This window comes from Solanum tuberosum, unplaced genomic scaffold (assembly GCF_000226075.1).
Source record: "Solanum tuberosum cultivar DM 1-3 516 R44 unplaced genomic scaffold, SolTub_3.0 scf00854, whole genome shotgun sequence".
Classification (NCBI taxonomy): Eukaryota; Viridiplantae; Streptophyta; class Magnoliopsida; order Solanales; family Solanaceae; genus Solanum; species Solanum tuberosum.
Window position 1 is genome coordinate 30,846 of NW_006239828.1, and position 23,943 is coordinate 54,788.

Here is a 23,943-nt window from a genome sequence, read left to right on the forward strand (position 1 = left end):
TTAAAAAAAAAAAAAAAACTGAAAGTAAAAAATCTAAAAGAAAAACGCTAACCCGGGGTTTCGATACCTGGACGTCAGGTTTAATATTAAAGGGAGCAGCCGCTGGGCTATCTCCTTCACCTTGTCATTGAGGGGGTTCAAAATATATATATCCACATAAATCCAGAAAATTCACCTTATATATACAGTGTAATTTTTTATCGAGGGGGTTCGGGTGAACCCCCTGGACAACACGTGGGTCCGCCCCTGCCTTTGACCATTGACCAGCCTTAGGTGGCATTAATTTAGCTGAGTTGGAAAAATGCGTGTTACACACGCGAAACATGAGCGTGAATTGAATTAAAAAGTTAAGAAAATTAAATAAAAAGAAAAAAATAAATTTACCTACCTTAAAAAAAAGGCAAAAAAAGAAAAAGAAAAAGAAAATCCCTTTCTTCTTCAAACCTACCCACCCACCTTTTTGGGAAATAGTAGATCTCTCAACTGCTATATTCATATCCTCTCTATTATCGATTATTTTTTCTTGAAATCTTGTTTTTCCTCACTTTTCAAATGAAAACAACACGTTCATCAAAAATCCCAAACAAAAATAATTGGAAACGAAAGAAAAAAATCTTCTCCAAATTGAAAGCTCAAAACGAAATTGAAGAAGGATTTTTGTTGCTACTACTTGCTTCTTTTTATCTCTTTAGAAGCAAAACTTCTAAAAAATAAAAACAGATTTTCATCTCTCTTTTAAATCATAGATACAACTTTGAAATTTTCATATTTCTTAATCTTTCTTTTTCAAGTTTGAATTTTTCTTTCAATTTCAAGCTTTTTGGTGTCAAGTTTAGTATTAAGAGTAGTAGGGTTTGAGTACTTTCTTCTAATATCAATTTTGATGAAATTGTAAGCTCAAATGGGGCTCTCAAATATTAATGAACTTTCTTTTGGGTTAGGGTTCTTGAGAACAAAGGGAAAAATATTTTTTTAAAGTAATTATTTGTTTAACAAAATAAATATATAAAAATAGCATTGTGACAATTAAATTAATAAGATGGATATGATGTGGCTTTTTTTTGACGTGGATATGATGTGTCATCCATGTCAGATCGAGTGAGGAACACCGGCTGACATAAGGGTTTAAAATTTCTATTTTGTTTGAGTTGAAGTGTCTGGTTGAAAGTTTAGAGAGTAGAATGGTCAAGTATAAGGGTCCACCACGTCATTTTGCCTTATTTATAATCACCTAACCAAATGTCCCTTAGAATACTTCAAATTTCAAAAGGGCATTCGATTTTTGGGAACATAAACGGGCAATTTTTTATCCGACCCACCAAATATAAACCCACAGCTCAAATTCTTGTCTTCACTTTTGCTGATTACAGTCTTGCAAAATTGCAAGCCATAGCTCAAAGGTAAGCTAACTGCATTTATTCTTCTGTTTTTTTTTTTTTAATTCAAAGTTGTAAACTTTAGTTATTTTGTTAAGCTTCTGATCTGCATTTTTTTAATTTTTATGCATAAAGGGGATTTATTGATTGAAATTAGATATTCTTGTTTGTGCCTTTGATTGTTAATTAGTTGCTTATGAAAGATCAATAAATTCAGAGATGGAGCCAGGATTAGGAGAGAGAAACCTTTTGTAAATAGTGGGATTCAAGCCCACAACTATAGTGTGGAAAGTACACTTCCTTACCATTAAACTGTCAATCAGTTTTTTTTAGGAGTTCACGAGTTAATATACATATATATTTATTTAATTTTCTAGTACAAATACAGAATCTACAGCAAAGCTATTGGGTTCGTCCGAACCCACGAACCCCCCACCTAGCTCCACCCCTGGATCCGCTTACCATGATTTTTTGATAGACTGGTTGAAAGTGAAACACCCTTATTATAAGTTGAGCAAGCAAATCTGTGGGGGTTAAGCGTATGTCATGGGATCGAACCCTGCACAGACAAAAGCTTGGTAGTGGAGAAGGATAGAGTCTAAGAAAAAAGCTATTGGGTTCGTCCGAACCCACGAACCCCCCACCTAGCTCCACCCCTGGATCCGCTTACCATGATTTTTTGATAGACTGGTTGAAAGTGAAACACCCTTATTATAAGTTGAGCAAGCAAATCTGTGGGGGTTAAGCGTATGTCATGGGATCGAACCCTGCACAGACAAAAGCTTGGTAGTGGAGAAGGATAGAGGGGCGGGTCCATTATCCATTGAGGTTCAAAATGTGTGTCCCTGGGGCTAGAGGATTTCTCGGTTATAAAAACTAAAAACAAAAAGTCTGTGAGCTTGAGCCATATTAGTCCCTTGTTAGTGTTTAATCAGGGAAGTCATCCTTTGAAGATATAATATAATCCTTTGGGCTCATATCTATTATTTGTTACAGTTCTAGTGGATTTTTAAACATAAAATTTTATGTTATGTCGAAAATATTGGGTATCGCAACTGTGGATCCGCCCCTGCTTCCTTCGTATTTGTTTTTTCTTACTCAGTTTGCTAGCATGTTGATTCATTTTAAGTTGTTAAGGGACTTATAGAATCTCCAACTGGCCATTGAAGTGTTGCAATTCTGCATTTGCTTGAGGTACATGGCTGACAGACATTCGGTTGATCAACATCAAAATATTGAACCACAGATAAATTCTCCTACTTCAAGGGATGACATGACCGCCTTTGTAGTTGCATTAGAAGCTGCCTTACTACCCTGTTTGCCGGCACGAGAACTCCAGGCAATAGACCGTTCAGCTCATCCATATCATCAGAGTGAGTAATTTCTGGCATATATTTGTATGTATCTAGAAGCTCAGTTACAAGTTCACGTGAATCCAGTAGCTTTTGTCCAAATGTTGTGCCTTTGAAGGATTGTCAGATGAGTGTTTGAAGGATAAGCATAGTGATAAATCAGAAGAAAGCAATAAAACAGAAATATTATACTTGCATCCTTTGTATTCAAAACTTCTAGTTTTGCTTTATAATCTCCTCTATCAGTGTTATTTTTGAAACCTTATATCGGGTAATTTTGTCCATAATCGTCTATCTTTTTTGCCTTTGTTAAGATTTGAATTATGGTGTTCCATTGTCGTTTCCAGCTTCATTTGACGCTAGGCTGCACCCTTGATGCAATATGAATCTAGCCAGGGTTGGAACTAATAAGGATATTGAACCCATTTCGTAGAAGAATTCTATTTGTCATATATGCTCAACGCGACTTTTATCAACAACTAGTCATCAGTCGTTCTTTTTCTTTGGATGAGTAGATAACATACAATGTTTTAGATTGAAGCATAGTTACGGTTGTTGTTTGGGTGGATGATTACAACTAGTCATCAATTGTTTCAGGCTCTTCAATGCACCAAATATTGCACATTTATGGAAATCATTCCGTCTTGTCTATATTGATGAAGCACAATCTCTTCTCTGATTCTAAGATTCCTTTCTGTATCTTGATAGTACGAGTATCCAACCACTGATTAGCGGAAGTCAGCAGAGTTTTCGTAGCACTACATTTCCCTTGTGATGTTATTGGAAATGGCAACATTGAGATAAAGTTTTGTTGCTTCACAGTTTGTATCTTTTGGCTGATCGAGTTTTGTTTTTGTTCCACAGTCGATGTTGAGAGACATGCTAGAGATTTCATGGAAGCTGCAAAAAAACTTCAACTTAATTTGGTTGGGTTGCAACGTGAAGATCTGCCCACAAAGCCCGAGATGCTTCGGAAGGTAATTTGTAGGAAACTCTTCCATTGTTAGAATTAGCATCAACTGTGTATTGAAAAATAGTCATTGTCCCGGAGTTTCAACTTCCACAAGTGAAACACTACGACATTATCCTGGAAATTCACTTGTGGAATTTGAAACTTCGAGAGTGTGACTATTTTTCAATCACAAGGGTAGACGTCCGATTTGATGTAATGGTACCAAAGGACTTGTAATTGCTATCCCTCCCCTTTTTACCATTGCTAATGATTTCTAATTATGTAATTTCTTACCTGTAGGAGATAGAGAAGATGGAAGAAGAGTTGGAAACAAAAACTGATCTCATAGCTAAACAAGAGAGATTGATCCAAGGATGGAGGAAGGACTTAAAGGACCAACAAGATAAACACATCATGGAGTTAGAAAAGGTGTAAACCATAGATAACTTTTTTTTTTGTACTATTTGTGATTCAATTTGAATACTTAAGTTGGGATGACAAGTAATGTTGCCTTGGTTTTTCCAACAGCATTGACATACATATGATTTGACAGAACAAGTCTTGTTTCTTTAGGTAGAAGCACTCAAGAAGACACAATCTTATTTCAATTTTCGACTTTCATCTTGTTAACTGACTTAACCACAATACTTATTCAAAGACAAGTATTTTTAGTGAGGGGTTGTTTGGTATGGAGAAACTTATCCCATTTCTGTAGTACAAATGGTGAGATTACAAATTCCAAAACTAATTAATACACCTAAACAAACATAGAATAGAACTTCATTATATTTCAAGATTATTATCCCTCATCCCTCTTATCAAACAACCTTTATATGCTAAAATCCATGTCCACAATTATCAAAAAGGGTTCTCAACAGGATGAATGCATGTGCAAGTCATTTTTCATGAAAAATGACTACTCAGCATCCATACAGGGAAGCAGAAGATAAACTGCAGATCACTTTTGAGTCAAACAAGAACAGCTCCAAGGCAAAATTATTTAGAACTCACAAAACCCACAATCATATTGTACAATTTTCACATATGAAATGTTTTCTGGACGACATGTCACACAGCTATAGCAGATGGTGAACAGAGACAGATTGTTTACAGTGACCCGAGTCACAGTAACAACTACTTGGTAAAATACCAAACACGCAAACCACAAAGATAGAGAACATAAAATCCAAATGCAACACTTGAGTAGACTGACGACAATACTTAATATCTAGTAGACTACATTGAGAGGAGTTCATCCTGAACTCTTACATAGCAACACTTGGAACGCAATCAATTCCACCTCAGTTTTCCGAGCTGTAGGAGGCCTCGCCAGATGATGAACTCTCTAGCTGAAGCAGCTTCATCTCCTCATATGCCCATTCAAGACCAGGACAATAGTGAAGTGGCGGATTGAACCTGGGGTCAGAGATGTCATCTGGCAAAAATGCACCATTTCTAATCAAGAATTTAATCGCCTTCTTCTTTTTCTCTTTGGCAGCATGATGGAGAGGAGTCCCTGAACAAACAAAGCGATATAAAGATAACAGTAAGGATTAGAAAAGAAGAAAGCGCATAGCCTTATGTTAGATATTACTAAAAATAATTCAGGCACCTACATGCACATGCACCCTTGGCACGAGCATCGATATCAGCACCTCTCTCAAGCAATTCATCCATAACTCTCACGTGACCTCCCTTAGCAGCAAGATGAAGTGGGGTCATACCAAATGATTTTGGCCCCCCTGCCATCACATTTGCATCCATGCCTTCATTAAGAAGCCTTCTAACCTGTCCCAAGGAAAAGAAGAAATACAATCACAAAAAAATGTTAAGTCTAAACCAACGTAAAGATGGTGGAAGAGAGAATGCATTCAAAGATGTATCTGTCTGATGAATTCTGTAACACCAAAAAACTTTTATAGCACAGGAAACTTGTAAAAAAGAACTTTAAAATAAAAACCCAGAGAAGCTAAAGATACTGTGTATCCAAGTTTTCTCCCAATCTAAGATTTTGTCTTATGTTCCAATCTATTTTAAATAATACTAACGCACTTTCTGGATAGGAGGCAACCATAGAGGTTTGGTGACATTTGACAACCAAAGGCAGGTAGTGGTGACAAAGAGAATTAAAGGATACAGGAAAAGGCAGGATGAGGGGACTCATACATACGATCAGGGGCCTGAATTTGGTTGTGACCTGTCATAAGCGCAGGATAGGAACCAACAAACATAATTTTGCTTATATGCTAACAGAACTCATAGGTGAATGAGTTACATCACAAGCCACAACCATACTTATATGACTTTAGAAGGCTAGTTGTGTTCATTTTTATTTTCCACTAATAAGAGGGCTTTGGTTTCCCCGACCCCACCCCAGACACACACAAAGCCAAAAAAGAGAAGCTGAACCTAACTCATACTTCCTCTCCCATCTGCCCCATCCCCCAAGAGTTGTTGGAGATGTTGATTGAAAGAGTCACTGATTTTGTGGATTATGAAGTACTCCATTTGTTACTACAGAGAAAATACATGTGCTTTAATGGGGGAGAAGAAAAGAACCAAATTAACTTCGACACTAAGAGACAAGAAATCGATGTCAATGCAGTAGCAGAGCACGACGACAAGACCATACTGATTTTTGAGTCCTTTATATACAGTAGGACTATTTTTGCATTGACCGACAACCTACCACAACCCTCCCCCTTAATTACCTATCATACAATGAAAAGGCTTTGATGTTGGGCTTATCTTCTTAGTTATCATCTCAAAATCCTTATGTTCCTATTAGCATTAACTCAATATCATATAATGTATATTTATAACAAATTGTCCAATAGCAAACCATAATCAATAGACATATCTAACTATTAAACAGCAGTAATTGCACACGAAATTAAGCATCTGATACATGCTACATACATGAAAGATAAATTACCTGTTTCAGGTCACCTTTCCGAGCAACAATGTGAAGTGGAGTCCAACCGCGATCATCCGTATCACCTGCAGTTATACGCATTCTTCTCGATCGTCGAGTTGAACCAACCTGATCCTCCTCCATTTTCCTCTTCTCCACTTCCCTAATAAACAAAGCTCCAAAATCCAATCCTTATTGCCACAAATTGAAACAAATACTCAATCCAATTCTATTCTTTCTTGCAGAATCTTCTTTCACAGTGTCCGGAAGAGAAATTTCGAAAAACTAATCAACAACAAGTCTAAAGACTCTACTTGTATATCAGTTACTGAATCTCAATACACCAAAACAAGACCTTTTTACATAAAAACTAACAACTTTGACCAACAAGATTGATCTGTCTTCCGACTACGAGAAAAACCCAGAAAAGTCTTCAATAGACAAGACCCAAAACAAGTGATAATCTTCTTAAACACCCTTCAATTTTACATGATCCAGGGGTAAACAACCAAGAAAAAATTAGGGCTTTAGCGAGAGGAATGATTAGCCAAGTTGTAAGGACCAAAAGGGTTCAATCCAGGACCAAAAACACGAAGATTTGTAAGCTTATTGAACACACAAGATGAAGTGAAACGAAGGAATGCAGAGATTATCATTATCAATTCAAAAAACCACGCAAACACTATATATATAATAGCTGTTTTTTTACGGGAAAAAAAGGGCTATTATATGAATCCTTGATGAATTTGGAATATGTTTGGAGGTTGCATATGTGTAGATGAAGGGATTTTTCTTGTTTGATTTGGTTTGGGGTTTGAAGGAATTGAGAGGAAGAAGGAAGAAGAGAAACCCTAGAATTTTTTAGGAGGATATTGGAGAATGGATGGTTTAGGATATTTATTGGGCCTTTTGGTATGTAGTTATATTCCAATTTTGCTTCAAAAGTTTTTTTTTTGCTAGATTAGGAAAGAAAGAAATTACTCGAAAAAATTATAAACCTCGACCACCAATCCTGAGACTCGAGCCTGACCCCAACCTTGAGAATCGACTTGACCTGACTAGAGACTTGAATTCGATAATGAGATATGACCCCTACCTCGAGACTCCATCCCTATCTCGAGACCTTACCTATCTCGAGACTTGACCCTGACACCATCCCAATACTTGATCGAGTTTGGGGTTGGGGTTTGATTCTATGTCAATATAGGGTCGGGCCCTATTTCTATCCGAGGTCAAGGGTTGAGTTATGGTTCATGGTCAAGGTTGGAGAGGGACTTGGATTGACTATCAGATCCCAAACTAGGGTTGGTTTGGGTCCTAAGTCGGGGTGGATCTCAGATTGAATGAAAAAGTAGAGCTCCAAGTTAGTCAAGGACAGGGTAGGGCGTGTTACAAGGTGGTAGGTTGAGGGGCTAGGGGTTAGGGAGTTTGAGTTTGGAGGGGAGGGGGGGTTGGTTGGCGTGTTAAGGTGGAAAGAAAATTTTAGGAAAATGTTGTTTCTACTATTAGAAAGGGAAATCATTTTTCTTAAATAAAATAAAATAAGTTCATTTGAAAAATATTTTCTAGAATATTTAAATCAATCAAACATCAAAACATTGAAAAATATTTTTCTCCGTACCAAAATACACCTTCATCCAAAAGATCATTTTAGTCTGCAGCCAATTTGACTTCATATTTTGCAGGGATCACAAGGTTGGTTTCATTTACACTTTATGATCCCCAATACATCTTTTCTTCCACTCTTACAAATAATATCTCAAATTAACAAAGTGTTTAAGATATATAGATCGTTAATATAAAATATTATTTACAGTACTGTATATTTGATATATCCACTTTCATACTTTTAAACCACTTATGATGTTCCTCTTTCTTAAATTTTAAGGATCGTTTGGTACGCGGACTAAATTATTCTAAGATTATAGTCTTGAAATTATAACTTCTGAACGATAATTATCTCACTTGAGAGATAGGATAAAACAATTCCAAGTTGAATGGGATTATAGTCTTGAAATTATAACTTCTGAACGATAATTATCTCACTTGAGAGATAGGATAAAACAATTCCAAGTTGAATGGGATAAAGTGAAATATTCCATTATTAAGTCTATATAAATATTTTTTACTACGTATAGTTAATTATATATATTCAAAACTTAATCGTAAGATATCTCTCTTATTCTACGTACCAGATATATAAGTTAATCTCCTTGTTAGTTTGGGGCCACGTTCTAATCTATTCCATATAGTTCTTAGTCATCCTCGACCCTATACAAAAAAAATGAACTTCTTTTCATTGCACGAAGGATTTAAAAGATAATTTCTATCATTATAGTTGTGTTTTTCTAGATTAAATGTACTTTTTTTCTTATCACAAATGTGTATTTAGAATTTTTAGAACATGGGTATACCACTCAAAAAAAAAGTATCAAGTAAAATTGATCCCTATTCATTTACATAAATAACGTATCATTCAATCTAGTGATTCATTTAGCATTTTCAAAACATGAATGTCAACTGCCAACATATAATACTAGATCAATTATAAAATATATATAAATAAAATATTAAGTTTTTTTTGAAAAAATCATAAATTCACGTGCATCATAATTTTGACTTTAATTCACCCCTAATCATTAGTGATTGTCCTATAAATGTCTAGTAATATTTGGCTTTATATATTTTCTTCATAGTGTTCGATGTACATAAAGTTCTCACTTAGACAAAGTCCAATGAAGTAGAGCACATTACAATGCAATGGACAACCTAATGTTGTGTAGCCATAGCCATGGGCGCAACATCAAAGCTTATGGTAGAGTGATAATAATTTATTTTAGATATTTTGAGTTTGAGTTTTGAAAATGAAATTGCATTTAATGTGGTGCCTTTTACTCTCTTCTCACAACATGATTTTGCGATACAAATCCAAATGAATTGATATTTTTGTATGAATAATTATCACCACCACATTTTAATTTCTATTCCTGGCCACCATTACTAACCGCATTTGTCATCATTACCACCACCATTATCATCGCCACCCACCACCTACCACCTCCAACATCACAACTAAAATTAATGCAACCACCATCATTGAACTGCTCTTGCCAGCCACTACCGCACCTACCAGCTACCATCTTCATCATTGTGATTATATTAATTGTCACTACCATACCATCATTACCATCATCAATCATCACACATAGTTCAACTATCACCACCAGTACCACTAACTACTAATATCAATCAGCTTCATAATCACAAACACCACTACTAACCGCCATCATCACATCAATCACTACAATACCAACCACCTTTACCATCACAATTATTAATGATCAGATGTGCATTCAAATTCAGCCGTCATAATCTTAATGAAAATAAATAAACCCTCCTAATTATTGCGTTGGTCAGTACATTTATTTAAAATGTCCAAATTACCCTTTCAAACCAACCATTATACTTTACTTGTCTATTAAGAAAAAAAAAAGTCATAAATATATGACTTTAATAAAAAGTCTTTTTCTAATTTTGACCCTAAAACTCTCCTTTTTTGATCTTTTTTTCCACTTAAAAAAACCAAACCCCTTTGCCTTTTTCAAAAAAAAAAAAAAATCTAGTAAAGAAAAAAAAACTCAATGTTTGGTGGGAACAATGAAAATCTCGGTCCATTTACCCAGCGTTTGATGCTTCCGCAGCACCCCCTCCACCTCCTTCCCGGCGCCGGTGGTTCTTCCGGCAGCGGTTTGGGCGGAGACGATGAGTTTCCTAAGCGGGACGAGCGTGTTCCGCCGTGGAGTAATCAGGAGACTAGGGATTTCATAGCTATTCGAGGTGAGCTTGAGATAGAATTTTCTTCGGCGAAGCGGAGTAATTTGAAGAATCTATGGGAGATTGTAGCTGCTAGGATTAATGAGAGAGGATACAGGAGAAGTGCTGAACAATGTAAAAGCAAGTGGAAGACTTTGATCAATCGTTACAAGGTATTATATTATCTCAATCCCTAATAAATTTAGTAAGCTATTCGATCCGTTTCAATTTGTTTGTCTGATTTTGACTTGATAGGAGTTTAAGTAAGAAAGTAGTTCGATTTGTTTGTCTGATTTTGACTTGACATGAAGGAGTTTAAGAAAGTAATAAGAACTTTGAAACTTGTTGTATTAAATTAATGGTAGGTAGAATGTACCGATATGTCCTTTAATCTTGTAGTCTCAAACATGTTGGGTGTAAAGTTAGATACAGTGGTACGAGCCTATAGAAATTGAAATGGGGTGAGTATGTCAAAACTCAAAAGTATCAAAAATTAATTCTTTTATAATTTGAAATATCTAAAAAATGTTATTACAAAGTTCCAGTTGAAGAGAAAACTGTTTGGTTCCTCAAAATTGTAGTTGCACCTGACAAATTGGAACAGAGAGGGTATCTAGTGCAAATGGAGTCAGAATTTCTTAGTTTATTTGTTCATTTTGGTCGATTGTTACTTTCCCTTGGTAGGATATAGTATATACCACCTGAGAGATGTTTTACCCAATAAAGAAGTCATATCATTATGTTCACATATTGTGGATTTTCTAGCATGTCATTTGGAATAGCCGAAGGACAAGGAAGTTGAATGTATCTTGCATTTTTGTGTGTTCAAGACCATCTACTGACTTTGTAATCCCAATGAGGTTTAGATTCATGTGTGTCAAGACTGCTCCTTTTGGGAGAAGAGAAGGGACAATGAGCTTTGGGAAAAAAAGAGGAATTATAATAATACCTAATTTAGTTGTCGTTTTGGTTTAGATTCTTTAACAGTCTACTTCACAACTATCTGATGCTTTTCTAACAGCTATATTTTCATGCTACTTTTGAAGTATGCGTTTTGGGGATGGAGGTGTCAGCAAAGAATGAAAGAAAATCTCATTCGTTTCTGAAATGGTTGTCAAGATTGAGTGATCTACTGTTAAATTAAGAAAATATCAAGATAGAGGATAAACTTCATGGTTTCCAAATGGCACATACTTGCTGTAGACTAGTGATAATAAATGGCCAGAAAGGAGGTAGCTGTATCTTGCCCCTTCTTTTCATTTTGCAATAGTCAGATTGACACCATTTTTGTTCTCAGAGGGGCAGAGAACTCTTTGATGCTTCTCCTGTGAGAAATATTTACCCTACACTTCAAGTTGTTCCATAAAACTGGAAGGATAGGGGAAAAAACATTTACTTACTCCTTCCTTTCCAACTTTGCAGTCATTGAGAATGCTAATGTTGAGGGATAGTATTTTCTGCCCTCGTAATTTCTAACCAAACAAGGGAAATATCAACATCTTACCCTGTCCTCCTTAGGGCAAGGTATATTGCATGAGATCCAATAGGGATAAACTTAATTTACCTAGAAAAAAAAAGGTTGGTTGCCTGGGATCTAATAGTGATAAGTTTACGTCTACTCCTTTGCTTTAGTACTTCATTGCTGCTGTAGGATAATACAGTTTGATACTCCTTTGAAGAATAAAGCCAAACATCACACCTTCAAAAATTCATTTTTCTTTCATCTCCTTCTATTCTATTAACTTAACAAATGTGTTTTCTAGACATTTCTTGCAACTTGGAGGAAACAACTCAAGATATAGTATGAATGATTTGCTTGCTGGAGTTGCAATATGTATTCACGTATTCATTCTTAATCTTATGAAAAGAGAGAAAAAAGTGGGGTCGGGACAAGAGAGAAGTTATAGTTGTCGAAGGGTGGTCCAACTAACATTCTTCGCCGGAAGATTATAGTTTATGTTTTGTCCAGTATTGCTACTTTTTATACATATATATTGGAACTTGAACACCCTTCGGCCTTGACCAATTGAGAGAGGTAGCCCAACGATGAGAGGGTATTTAAAATGACTTGAAAGTTGCGGTTTGATCTTCGTGTCCTACAACAGTTATTTTGCTGCATTGACCTACTTTGAAAGAAATAAAACAGACCAAAGCAACATTATTTGGTTTGTTTGCTTTTCCTTAAAACTATAAAAATTGGGTATTAACAGATCCGTAAAAGTCAATTTTGAAAACCCTCTCGTCGCAAATGCGTAGAAACTGTAAGAAGCTAACCTCTCTCAAGTCTAAAGACCCTATTGCATAGGAGCGGGGGTTTTACCCTGTGCGCACCCAAAGGGTAGCGGCTGGGGGGTTCCCCTGTCAAAAAAAAAAAAGAAAAGTCTAAAGACCCTATTGCATAGGAGCGGGGGGTTTTACCCTGTGCGCACCCAAAGGGTAGCGGCTGGGGGGTTCCCCTGTCAAAAAAAAAAAAGAAAAGTCTAAAGACCCTATTGCATAGGAGCGGGGGGTTTTACCCTGTGCGCACCCAAAGGTAGCGGCTGCGGTTTCCCTTGTACATAAAAAAAAAGAAAAGTCTAAAGACCCTATTGCATAGGAGCGGGGGTTTTACCCTGTGCGCACCCAAAGGTAGCGGCTGCGGTTTCCCTTGTACATAAAAAAAAGAAAAGTCTAAAGACCCTATGCATAGGAGCGGGGGTTTACCCTGTGCGCACCCAAAGGGTAGCGGCTGCGGGTTTCCCTTGTCATAAAAAAAAAAGAAAAGTCTAAAGACCCTATTGTCTCCGCTGAAGCAGGTTCAATTTTGTTCTATCTCTTTTTTGGTCTTCTTTTATTTGATTCCAATAAAACTGATTTGTGTTGCCTATTACCATTTGGATTATGATTTTGACATGAAATTTCAATAAGCTTTGGACATCCGTGCTTGCTTTTACCTTTTGTTTGGGTTATGACTTTTGTGTTGTGTGACTATTCTTCTAATTACAATACTTTTCAATTCATTTTGAAGTTACAATGGATAAATATTCCCATGAAGTACAAAAAGCAAATTCGGTATCTCAAAAACCACCTCTTACCGAGAAGAAAATGTTGACCAATCAGAAATGTCTCATTCTTATAAGAAAATTTAAAATGCTCTGAAGATTGATCCACTTGAAAGAACTCCAATTTTTATTATCATCCAAATCACCATAATGAAATAAGAATGATATACATACAATATGGTCCTAACCAACCTCGAAATTATGACTTACCTCAATTTGGCTTTTGAATTAAAACTTTTTATTCCTAAGTGGTTTGATGATTATTGTTAATGGTTGAAGTATGTTTAAGTATAGAACATATTATTTGTTTTGATATTTATTTATAAGCGAAAGATCTATCAAGGTGAAAGTGATATATTTTCGAGTGGAAGGTTCAAGAATTAACATAGAAGGACAACTTTAAAAAACATATTGGTGTGTCAAATAACTTCAATACCAAGAAAAAAGTATTTGTGAAAATCTAATGCAAGTGCAACTACAATAGTTGATCCATGTTGGAATTTACATATAATTTGATCAAGTTAATCATGAATACTGATTCCGCTTAAATGTTTCGGTTGATGTGATAAGACTTCTCTTGAACCAAAGGTTTGACATTTCATGATCACGATAAAAGTGTATCATCATTGAACAAAGGTAATTTTATTGAGATTCTTTCATGTTATGGGGATAGAAATGATAAGGTTGAACTTTTTGTATTGAAAAATGCTTCAAAAAACAATAAAATGACTTCTATAGATGTTTAAAAAGAAATTATGTTCATATGTGAGACTGAAACATTTAAATTTTTTAGTTGATAGATCTTTCAATGTGTCCCGCAAAGAGCAAATGACTAAGTTTTATGATAGGCAAATAAAGAGGGATTTGCGATAGAGTTGTTCATGTTCAAGATACTAGTATTTTATGTGTGAATAAATCAATTATTAATGTACTTGCTCATCATTCTGGAAGTTTTTCTTATGTACATGGACATTGTTATTGATGGTGCAAAAAATATGACAAGTGATATCTGTGATCTTAAAATATTGATTAGACAACATAGTGTATCTGCCTATTCTATTCATTGTTTGCTCATCAACCAACTAACCCTTGTTGTGGATTCTAAGAAGAGTGTTCAAGTGGAGAAACTTGTATTATTGGTACTTTGGATGTGTTGGGTTTCTTTAAGTCGTGTGGATGAATTTTGAGAATATCAAAAGAAAAACTCCAAAGGACATTAAATGTAAGTTAGCTAGAAATCATAGGTGTTGGAATCTAGAATTTGGTCTTGTTAAAACCGGTTATACTCATTAGGGATCTCACTACAAGTCGTTTGAAAACTTTTTTCCTGTGGGATATATTGTTGATGCGCTTTATATTTTTGTTGTAGATCTAAGTATTTTATATAAAAGAGCTAAAGTATCGAGATGTCTCAGAAGTAACAAATAGCAAACATTGTTGTTTGTCTTAGCTCTTTCATATGAAGTATTTGTATCTTCAACTAGAGTATAAATACATTGACAAAACAACCAAAGTTAGGAATAATGTTTTTGAATGACTTGTAATAATATCCTCAATATTATCATTGGCTCTAACAAGATCGAGTTCTTAATTCAATCATCTATCCATTTCTAGCTCACCTATATCAATGCCTCTTGGAGTTTTCCCTTTTGAGATATTCAAAGTTTATCCACACGTTAAAAAAAGAATCTTCCAACACATCTCAAAATATTAGAAACCAATAATACACACACTCTCAATGGAGCACATTCTCTTAGAGATTACAACAATAGTTAAGTGAAGTTGATTGAACAAAACAATGAATAGAATGAGCTGATCTACTTTCTTGTCTAATCAACATTTTAGGACTCCTGATATCACCTTGCATATTGTTTGTGCCATCATAACATTGTCCGCGTACATAAGAAAAAACTTAAAGAATGATTAGCAAGTACATAAAAACTTATTTTCTTTAGAAACAAAACTAGTATCTTGAAAATGAACAGTTTCAATAACTATCATAGATCCTTTTTTATCAACATGTTGTAGAACAATAACCATTTGCTCTTTGCTTGACACATCTAAAGATTCATCAACTAATAGAGCAACTCAACATAGTAATCACCTTTTAGATCCTCTGTTGTAGCCCGAATTGTTTCTGTCTTATTTGAGGTCAAAATTTCTTTTTGGATATATGAAGAAGTCATCCTATTATTTTTTGGAGCATTTTCAACACACAGGATTTGATCTTATAACATCTATACTATGAATAAATTATCCTTATTCGGTGACGATTTATTTTCATCATGACCGGGAAAGGCCAATCCTTTATTTGGAATAAGTCTTACTACATCAAATGAAGTATTTAAGCAAAACCACTATTCATGCTTAACTTGATTAAATTACTGCAAAAGTGCAGCTTACATTGACTATTGTTGCTGCATCAGATCTTCATAAATCCTTTTTGCTTGATTAATGATATTCGCCACCATTATGTTTTTCAAACCAATCTTTTCTATGTCAATTCCTAAACTCTCCACATGAAATACATCACCTCTACCTTGATGAATATAATCGCCGTTAGTTAATAATAAGGCAAACAATATGCTGTATCTGTCCTTACACTATGCTCCAACCAATTACCATGATTTTGAGGTTAGCTAGGACCATTTTGAATGTATGCCTTCCTTATTGAATCACGATGATTAGGATAATATTCCAAAATTGAAGTACTTTTAGCTTGACCGATCTGTAGAGTATTTGAATCAATTTCTTGTCTTTGAGAAGGGTGTGATGGTATTTCTGATTGATCGGCAATTTATTCTCAGTTGGGTTGATTTTGAGATACTGAACTTGTTTTTGATGCTTTATGAAAATATTTCTCTATTGGAACTTCAAATGAGTACAAGTATTTTAACGAGAAGAGTAATTGCACAACACAAAATCATAACCCAACCATTGATGTTCAAAGCTTTACTATGTTTCATCTCAAAATCATAATTCGTACAACAATGGCTAAAACAAATCAGTTTTGTTGGAAGAAAATAAACAAGAGAAGAAAAGTGAACCAGCTTCAATGGACACTGTCGGAGTCAGACAAACAAGCCTCGCATAATTAGGTTCAAACTGCACTTGAGGTGGCCACACACGGTGTAGCGGCATCTGTAGACAATTGGAGAGCTTCTGATGCCTGTCAGAAAGCTAGAGAAGAGAGGCTTTTGAGACTTGACAGAGACTCTTCTTCTGGTTTCTGTGTGTTTTAGAGGTGTTCTATTCTTGAATTTTTTCTCTTATGGATTTTCTAATTGCCTAATATTTAATTTTAAAAAGTCAAATTGACCAAATGATGCCATTTGGATCTGTTATTTTTCTTAGAAGTAGTTTAATGTAGCAAAATTACAAGGTTGGTCAATTTGACTTTAAATCATGAAACCCTTTGTCATTGGGTTACCTCTCCCAATTGCGTCAAGGTTATTCAAGATTTAATATATCTACATAAAAGTAGTATTTGACCTATATACAAGTATAATCGTCCAACGAAGGATATTCAACTAACCACCCTTAAGCCACAGTAGCTTTGTCCTTCGTTGCTTATTGCCTTACGTAGAAAGAAAAATGCTTAGTATCGTTCCTAATGAGTTTATTGTAAAAAAGTTGAGACCTGCAGAATACAATTGTAATAACATATTTGAATTTGCTAGTCAAATTTCTTTTATTGACTTATGTTAGTTTTGATTTATTAGAATTGTTGTTCTAGTACACGTGTTTTTATGATATAGATAAATATTATGCAGTTAGATTAAAAATTTTGGTGCACCCATTGCCAATATTTTTTCCTTATATACTCCTTCAAATTTTGAACACCCTTGGCGAAATTTCTATCTTTCCGGCTGGTTGAGGGAGTGAGGAAAGAGGTGTATACTATGATATAGAAGGCATAGTTTGTACTTCCACTCGAAGTTCATTCTTGTAACCTAATTTTAAAGAATTGAAATGCATCCTTAGGAGGACTCTGATGTAGTTATTTTCTATATAACACAATTATCCTGCCTGGGTAGAGAGATGACCATGTCTTGGCTTAATTTGCAGTGCAGGCTAAAAGATATTTTTCCCATCATTGGAAATATAAGTTGGCAAAATATTATACAAAAGATAAGTGGGGGCAAATACCTCAAGTTTATGTCTAGAATTACCACGACAACACCCATTCTACAAGGATAGGATTTTTGAAAAGTTAGCATATCCAAAAATAGTATCTGCTTCATGGCCTTCTTATGACATTTTAGCCACAGTTGGCCTGCCTGCGAGGCATATGTCAGCAGGCAAATGGATTGAATCAAGTTAAGTTCACAATGAGCAGTGATCCGATTTGATTATATTCCATCTATTTGGATGCTTACTACTGTGCTGTAAGAGGCTCAAGGAAGAGCAGAACCAGGATCAAAGCTAATGTATAAACTATAAAGTTGGTTTTATTTAAGTTGCAGCCTTCATGAATCTCAAAGTCCTCTTTCTTGCTGCTGTATACTCTGTTTGCTGCTTTCTTCTAATTTAGGTTATTGGTAAGATCCAGTGTCATCTTATTCTGTTTTGGCTGAAAGGTACTCCCACACTCGTCTTATCACATCTAGAATTCCATGGTTTTGGTAACTCAACACAGAGAGCCCGACTCTTGGTCATGTATGTAAATTGGTCCTATTAGTCCAAGTCTGAAATGTGCAACTCCTTCATGGCATTATTAATCCCTTCATTATGTCACTTCGTCTTTACTAGTCTATCAACTATTGATTTTCAACTCCATAGGAGTTTCTATTTATTATTGTATTAAAAAAAATTTCCAAAGGTTTCTGTAGTTTCATCAAGGTCTTGGAAGTTGGTTCCTCTTTATGGCTTTCTTGTAGTTGAGATGAGTCGAGATGATTTATAAGAGGATCACAATCTTATCATCAGATTTTTGATCTCTTAATAAAGAGTATATTACCTACCAGATTATCTCATTAAGTCTTAATTTGCTCTCGAGAAACATGCCTTTCCTTTTAGATTTTGTTTTGATGGAGGCTGTAAATTTTCACAGGGTAAGGAAACATCTGATCCAGATAATGGCGGACAATTTCCATATTTTGATGAACTGCATGCACTCTTTTCATCAAATATGAATAATAATGTACAGCGAGTACAGCTCGAATCAGAGGCAAGGAAGAGACCTCGCGGAACAAGTAGAGACCGATCTTCAGAGGAAATCTCAGAAGATGAAGGTTATGCTTATGAGAGTGATGAAGTAAAATTAGCCAGAAGCAATGTTGCTCCCAAAAAGAAAACCGAAAAAGTAAAGCGTCCAAGAACAAGCAATGCAGAAAAAGCTTCAAGACAAGCCAACTTTGGGAGTATTAACAACAACACTGGTAGAGCTGTTGATAATATTCAAGAAATGCTTAAAGAATTCTTTCAGCATCAGCTGAGGATTGAAATGCAATGGAGGGAGACAACAGAGAAGCGTGCTCGTGAAAGAGAAGTATTCGAGCAGGAATGGCGATCGTCAATGGAGAAGCTTGAAAGAGATAGGATGATGATCGAACAGTCTTGGAGGGAGAGGGAGGAGCAAAGGAGAACGAGAGAGGAGACCCGAGCTGAAAAGAGGGATGCTCTGTTGACAACACTTCTGAACAAACTCATCGGTGAAAATCATCCTTGAGATGATTCGTCGTGTACTCTGTTTGTTGTTGATTCAAAAATATTTTGGGAAAATTATTAGTTTGGCTTTACATAGAAATAGAAAATTTCCAATTTGTAGAAAGTCACAACTAGATAGATATGCAGGCTTGATGATACATAGTTCATGTTCTCATTGAGCTTTGGAGAAGAGTGAATTTGTTTGTAATTTAATCAAATTTAATGGTGTATTGTAAAGCTTTCACAGTATTGGCTTCATTATTATTATTTTTTGATGACTGTGGTGTTCGGATTAGTTTGTGAGTACCTCGATTAATTTCATGCTACCCCCATTAGTAACATGTACCAAGTAACTCTATACATCAAGACTACAATATATGAAAAGAATTCACCTAGTACTTTTGTCTAGGTTGGAATATGAATCCGAGACCTCATAGTTCTCAACCCATTTTATTGACCACTAAGCCACACACCATTGAACCATTTAGTTAATTGATAGAAAACATAGACAGATACCTTAATTTGGTCTTTATTAGTAATTGAATAATCCAACTTTTAAAATGCACATTTAGGCATTTCAACTTGATTTAAATTAGCTTTGTAAACAGCTCAAGTGTCAAATTTAAATGGAAAATTGTGGTTTTAACTCTAGTAAATTGACCAACATGGGTTGTGGTGCACTGGTGGGAGTGTTTCACCCTTAACCAGAGGTCTCAGGTTCGAGCCTTGGGTATGGAGAAAATCTTGTTGGGAGCGTCACCCCCGAATGGGCCCTACAGTGCGCAATTCAAATTTAGTTGGAGCTCCAATGTGGGCTCTGGATGGGAAACCAAAAAAAAACTCTAGTAAATTGCATTAAATGTATTTGGATTTATGTGAAAAGAAAAAACTACAAAAATCAAAACAATTATCTGTAGTCCTATCTGACCATATCTGCCTGTCGATATAGACATTCTTTATATCTTTATACCAACTACCACCTACCCATTATTGTAGGGTCTCATTTGCACTTCTATTTCTCTTTTTATTATTATTGTTTTTTAATTTATAATTCTCATAGTAATTATTGTTTTACGAGTAATAAATTTATATTTTCGTATCATAAGTTTCACAAATTATGCCTCTATGTGACTTTGATTTCTAAGAAACCTATGTCTCACTTGTTATGATACGAAAATTAACATGTTTAAATTGTTAAAATGTAAAAATTAAAATATAACCAATTCAAAATATAAAGAAATAAAATTAACATATTTAAAGAGCAAAATTATAATTTTATTCTTGTTTATTGGCAGTAGCGTATGAAGAAATTTTTGTAAACTATATCGTTAATTAAAAATAAATAAATAATAGTATACAAGGATTTTGCAGCACGTAATTGCCGTTCTTTCCACCTTCAAATGTGGATATTTGAACCTCCAACCTCTCATTCCAAGTCATTTTTTAATATATATATATTCAAAAATTTCAATCAAGCAGTATCGATTGACACACCCTTGACATAGAATGGTCCTCCCCTGTTTGTTTGTGGGGGGTGGGGTTGGATAAATTATTTCAATAATATCGTACCATGCCCTCCCTAATCCTAAATCATTGGCTTTAAAAACTTCAATTGAATCATTATTACTCCACCACTAGCTTCATCTCTTTCTTACTCATAAAATGGAAGAAATTCAAATAATTTCCTCTAGTTTAATTGGAGCAACAACAAATGATGAATCAATTTCATACGAAAACATCCCTAAAGTTTCTAAAATTGAAATGACACCATGGGATTTAAAACTCATCCTTCTTGAAACCATCCAAAAAGGTCTCATTTTCCACAAACCAAAAAAAGATGAAAATAACATTCACAAATCATCATTTATTGACCATTTAAAAAAATCCCTTTGTCACACTTTACATTTCTTTCCACCTTTAGCAGGTCGATTTTCGATCGTTAAAAATTCAGACGACGATACAGTTTCTTTTTTTATAACATGTAACAATGTTGGAGTGGAATTAATCCACGCCAACACACCAAAATTGACTGTATCTATGATTCTTGATTCTACACACGTACCGAGTATTATTCACTCTTTGTTTCCATTGAATAATACTCGAAATTTCGAAGGTGTTACTAAGCCTTTATTTGGGGTTCAAATAACGGAGCTTGTTGATGGTTATTTTATTGGATGTACTATGAATCATACCTTAGGAGATGGGACATGTTTTTGGCATTTCTTTAATTCTTGGGCTGAAATTTCTCGTGGATATAAAATCATTTCTAAAGTTCCAATTTTTGAACGTTATTTTCCGGAGAAAATAGATGTTCCAATTCATTTTCCCATGAATTTAGATGATCAGAAATTATTCGAAGTTCGAACGTTGATGGAAAGGGTATTTCATCTTAGTAAAGAAAATATTGGTAGACTGAAGAATAAGGCCAATAATGAAATGGGTATTAACTCGATTTCTTCTTTGCAAGCTTACTTGGCTCATCTATGGAGATGTGTTACTCGATGTCGTAAGCTTGATGCTGGGAAAGAAGTCATCATCACCATTCCTATAGGTGAGTTATACTGTCAATTTGAGATCATTGGTCTAGTTAATTATGAGGTGTGTTTTAATACATGAATAGTGATAGTTCAAGTATAAACTGATAATTGAGGTGTGAAACTTGCAAGAAAGTGATACTTCAATTATATTTTTTATTTTGATTTCTTGACTCATATAGTGAAAATGTTCGAATATGTCATTGAATTATGAGAAATGGTCTAGTAAATCTTCTGGTAATAGTTGTGATAAAATTGATCCACAAATGTACTTACTCAATAATGATGAAAACTTTCAGTTTCAATGGCACTTTCGTAGAGCGTAGAGAATCAATTATTATAATGGTGGTTTATCTAGAGCGATGATCGATGTCCTACGTGACATAATACATGTAGGACACAAAATTGTCACGCAATATGTCATGTAGGACAAATGTGTCTATTTATTTAATTTTATATAAGTTTAAGTGTCTACTTATGCACATTCAAAGTTAAATGTCATAGTTGTCTGCTGAATCCAAGTTAAGGGTCATGTTTATGTATAATGTCAAACATAAATATGTCATTTAACTTCACCTCATTTCACATTTATACCCTCTATTTTTGGGTGTGCATAAGTAGACACTTAAACTTGTATGAAGTTGCACAAATTATAAACACACACGTCCTACGTGGCATGCTGCATGAGAATTTGTGTCCTACGTGGTGTCCTACGTGTATTATGATACATATGACTCATGTATCTACTTGTTCAACTTTATACAAATTTAAGTGTCTTATGCACACCCAAAATTGAATGACATAAATATGAAATAAAGGCAAGTTAAATGACACATTTATATATTATACATTTCCCTTATGTATATAAATTGGTTCCTCACATGTAGGTCTAACTCTTTTTTTTATTGAGCATACATACATGTAAAATGTCTTAATGTTTCTACGTGACAATAAATTTCAAACTCATGATTGTTATTATGTTTTAATATCATATTGAATTATGTTATCATTACATCTAAAAATTTAAACAATTAAAATAAAAATATACTTTAAATAACTTAAGTATGTCTTCCACAAGTCCCATTACTACTTTAAATAACTTAATTATGTCTTCAACAGGCGCAAGATCAAGACTAAATCCTCCTCTTCCAGAAGGGTATTTTGGAAATGCAATTCATGGCAAGCAAGTAAAGACAAGTGTAGGGGAGCTGCTAGAAAATGGACTAGGATGGGTTGCAATGCAAATAAACAAGATGGTTGTTTCTCAAAACTCTGAAGAAGTGGTGAAAATATACAAAGGATGGGTTGAAAATCCAGTTATATTAAAAAAGGGGTCAGTATATGAGGGGAATAATAGATTGCTCATTAGTAGTTCTCCAAGGCATAATATTTATGGTAATGATTTTGGTTGGGGAAATCCAATTGGTGTGAGGAGTGGAATGGCAAATAAAAGTGATGGGAAAATTACTTTATTTCCTGGTGAAAAAGAAGGAAGTGTAGATATTGAAGTTTGCATTTTGCAAGAGACTTTGCAAGCATTGGAGAATGATCAAGAATTCATGGAGTTTGTAACCAAGACTTAAAACTTCCTTACTAGGATCAACTTTTTGTGTTGTATTTGCTTATTTACTTTTTGTTAATAAGTATTTTCTCCGTTTCAATTTATGTGATGTAATTTGACCCACGTTGCAAGGGTCATTCTATACCTTGCCGGGTATATGATGCTACTGGAACTATGGATCTATCTAATAGGCCTTCTCAGTGGCAGTGAGGAATCACACAATAAACTGTTCAAGTTTATACAAGTTTAAGTGACCACTTGTGCACAACCAAAGTTGGAGGACATAATTGTTAGTTGAAGCCAAGTTAAAAGTTATGTTTATATATTATACCTATAATTAATTAAGTACTAATGAGACTTATGGAAGACATAATTAAATTATTTAAAGTATGTTTTCCTTTTAATAGCTTAAACTTTTAAATGTAATGATAACATGATTTAATATGGTATCAAGACAGAATAACAATCTTGAAATTGAAATTAATTGTCACGTAAAAATAATTTATTCGTGTGCTCAATCAATGAAAGAGTCAGACCTACACATGAGGGAGGTGTTATATACATAAGGGAAAAGGTCCATTTATGCCGCTAAACTTTGAGTATTGACCTAAGTATGTCATTCCTCAATATAGCTGGGGTAAAAGTTGATGATAGTTCGGGTAGTAAAAAAATAACAATTATATTAAGCATAAAAAAAATACAGTCCAAGTGCGTTTTTAACCATCATCTCAAATTAGAAGTGTGCTCACTT

General features: G+C 34.7%; 4 protein-coding genes across 7 annotated transcripts; 3 read left to right on the forward strand and 1 right to left on the reverse strand.

The window, feature by feature from the left end:
* Positions 1 to 1,249: 1,249 nt before the first annotated feature.
* LOC102588900 (mediator of RNA polymerase II transcription subunit 28-like) lies at positions 1,250 to 4,355 on the forward strand. 4 transcript variants are annotated; one of them, XM_006367705.2, is made up of 4 exons: positions 1,250 to 1,400; positions 2,524 to 2,749; positions 3,593 to 3,705; positions 3,981 to 4,355. In XM_006367705.2, the coding sequence occupies exons 2-4, from the start codon at positions 2,575 to 2,577 to the stop codon at positions 4,113 to 4,115; spliced, it is 423 nt and encodes a 140-aa protein (XP_006367767.1). In that variant the 5' UTR covers positions 1,250 to 1,400; positions 2,524 to 2,574; the 3' UTR covers positions 4,116 to 4,355. The 4 variants fall into 4 exon arrangements, with proteins under 4 accessions (XP_006367767.1, XP_006367768.1, XP_015161137.1 ...); XM_006367706.2 differs by having other exon boundaries at positions 2,546 to 2,749; XM_015305651.1 differs by having other exon boundaries at positions 2,623 to 2,749.
* Positions 4,356 to 4,649: 294 nt separating this feature from the next.
* On the reverse strand, positions 4,650 to 7,474 carry LOC102589660 (26S proteasome non-ATPase regulatory subunit 10-like). Its single transcript, XM_006367707.2, has 3 exons — positions 6,616 to 7,474; positions 5,297 to 5,468; positions 4,650 to 5,196 (listed from the first exon to the last, which is right to left on the reverse strand). Exons 1-3 carry the CDS (start codon positions 6,736 to 6,738, stop codon positions 4,982 to 4,984), a joined length of 510 nt encoding a protein of 169 aa, XP_006367769.1. The 5' UTR covers positions 6,739 to 7,474; the 3' UTR covers positions 4,650 to 4,981.
* A 2,729-nt stretch (positions 7,475 to 10,203) lies between these two features.
* On the forward strand, positions 10,204 to 19,375 carry LOC102589994 (trihelix transcription factor GT-3b-like). The gene is made up of 2 exons (XM_006367708.2): positions 10,204 to 10,580; positions 18,502 to 19,375. Exons 1-2 carry the CDS (start codon positions 10,236 to 10,238, stop codon positions 19,117 to 19,119), a joined length of 963 nt encoding a protein of 320 aa, XP_006367770.1. The 5' UTR covers positions 10,204 to 10,235; the 3' UTR covers positions 19,120 to 19,375.
* A 1,315-nt stretch (positions 19,376 to 20,690) lies between these two features.
* LOC102590312 (uncharacterized acetyltransferase At3g50280-like) lies at positions 20,691 to 23,336 on the forward strand. Its single transcript, XM_006367709.2, has 2 exons — positions 20,691 to 21,648; positions 22,751 to 23,336. Exons 1-2 carry the CDS (start codon positions 20,760 to 20,762, stop codon positions 23,212 to 23,214), a joined length of 1,353 nt encoding a protein of 450 aa, XP_006367771.1. The 5' UTR covers positions 20,691 to 20,759; the 3' UTR covers positions 23,215 to 23,336.
* The last annotated feature ends 607 nt before the right edge of the window (positions 23,337 to 23,943 follow it).

Bases quoted from the DNA above. Each gene is read 5' to 3' on its own strand.
- LOC102589660 (XM_006367707.2), bottom strand. From the start codon at position 6,738: ATGGAGGAGGATCAGGTTGGTTCAACTCGACGATCGAGAAGAATGCGT. The intron at 5,469-6,615 runs GTAATTTATCTT...TCCTTGGGACAG, and splicing joins GGAAAGGTGACCTGAAACAG to GTTAGAAGGCTTCTTAATGA. The intron at 5,197-5,296 runs GTAGGTGCCTGA...TTGTTTGTTCAG, and splicing joins TGCCAAGGGTGCATGTGCAT to GGACTCCTCTCCATCATGCT.
- LOC102589994 (XM_006367708.2), top strand. From the start codon at position 10,236: ATGTTTGGTGGGAACAATGAAAATCTCGGTCCATTTACCCAGCGTTTG. The intron at 10,581-18,501 runs GTATTATATTAT...AAATTTTCACAG, and splicing joins CTTTGATCAATCGTTACAAG to GGTAAGGAAACATCTGATCC.
- LOC102590312 (XM_006367709.2), top strand. From the start codon at position 20,760: ATGGAAGAAATTCAAATAATTTCCTCTAGTTTAATTGGAGCAACAACA. The intron at 21,649-22,750 runs GTGAGTTATACT...TGTCTTCAACAG, and splicing joins CATCATCACCATTCCTATAG to GCGCAAGATCAAGACTAAAT.
- LOC102588900 (XM_006367705.2), top strand. From the start codon at position 2,575: ATGGCTGACAGACATTCGGTTGATCAACATCAAAATATTGAACCACAG. The intron at 2,750-3,592 runs GTGAGTAATTTC...TTTGTTCCACAG, and splicing joins AGCTCATCCATATCATCAGA to TCGATGTTGAGAGACATGCT. The intron at 3,706-3,980 runs GTAATTTGTAGG...TCTTACCTGTAG, and splicing joins AGCCCGAGATGCTTCGGAAG to GAGATAGAGAAGATGGAAGA.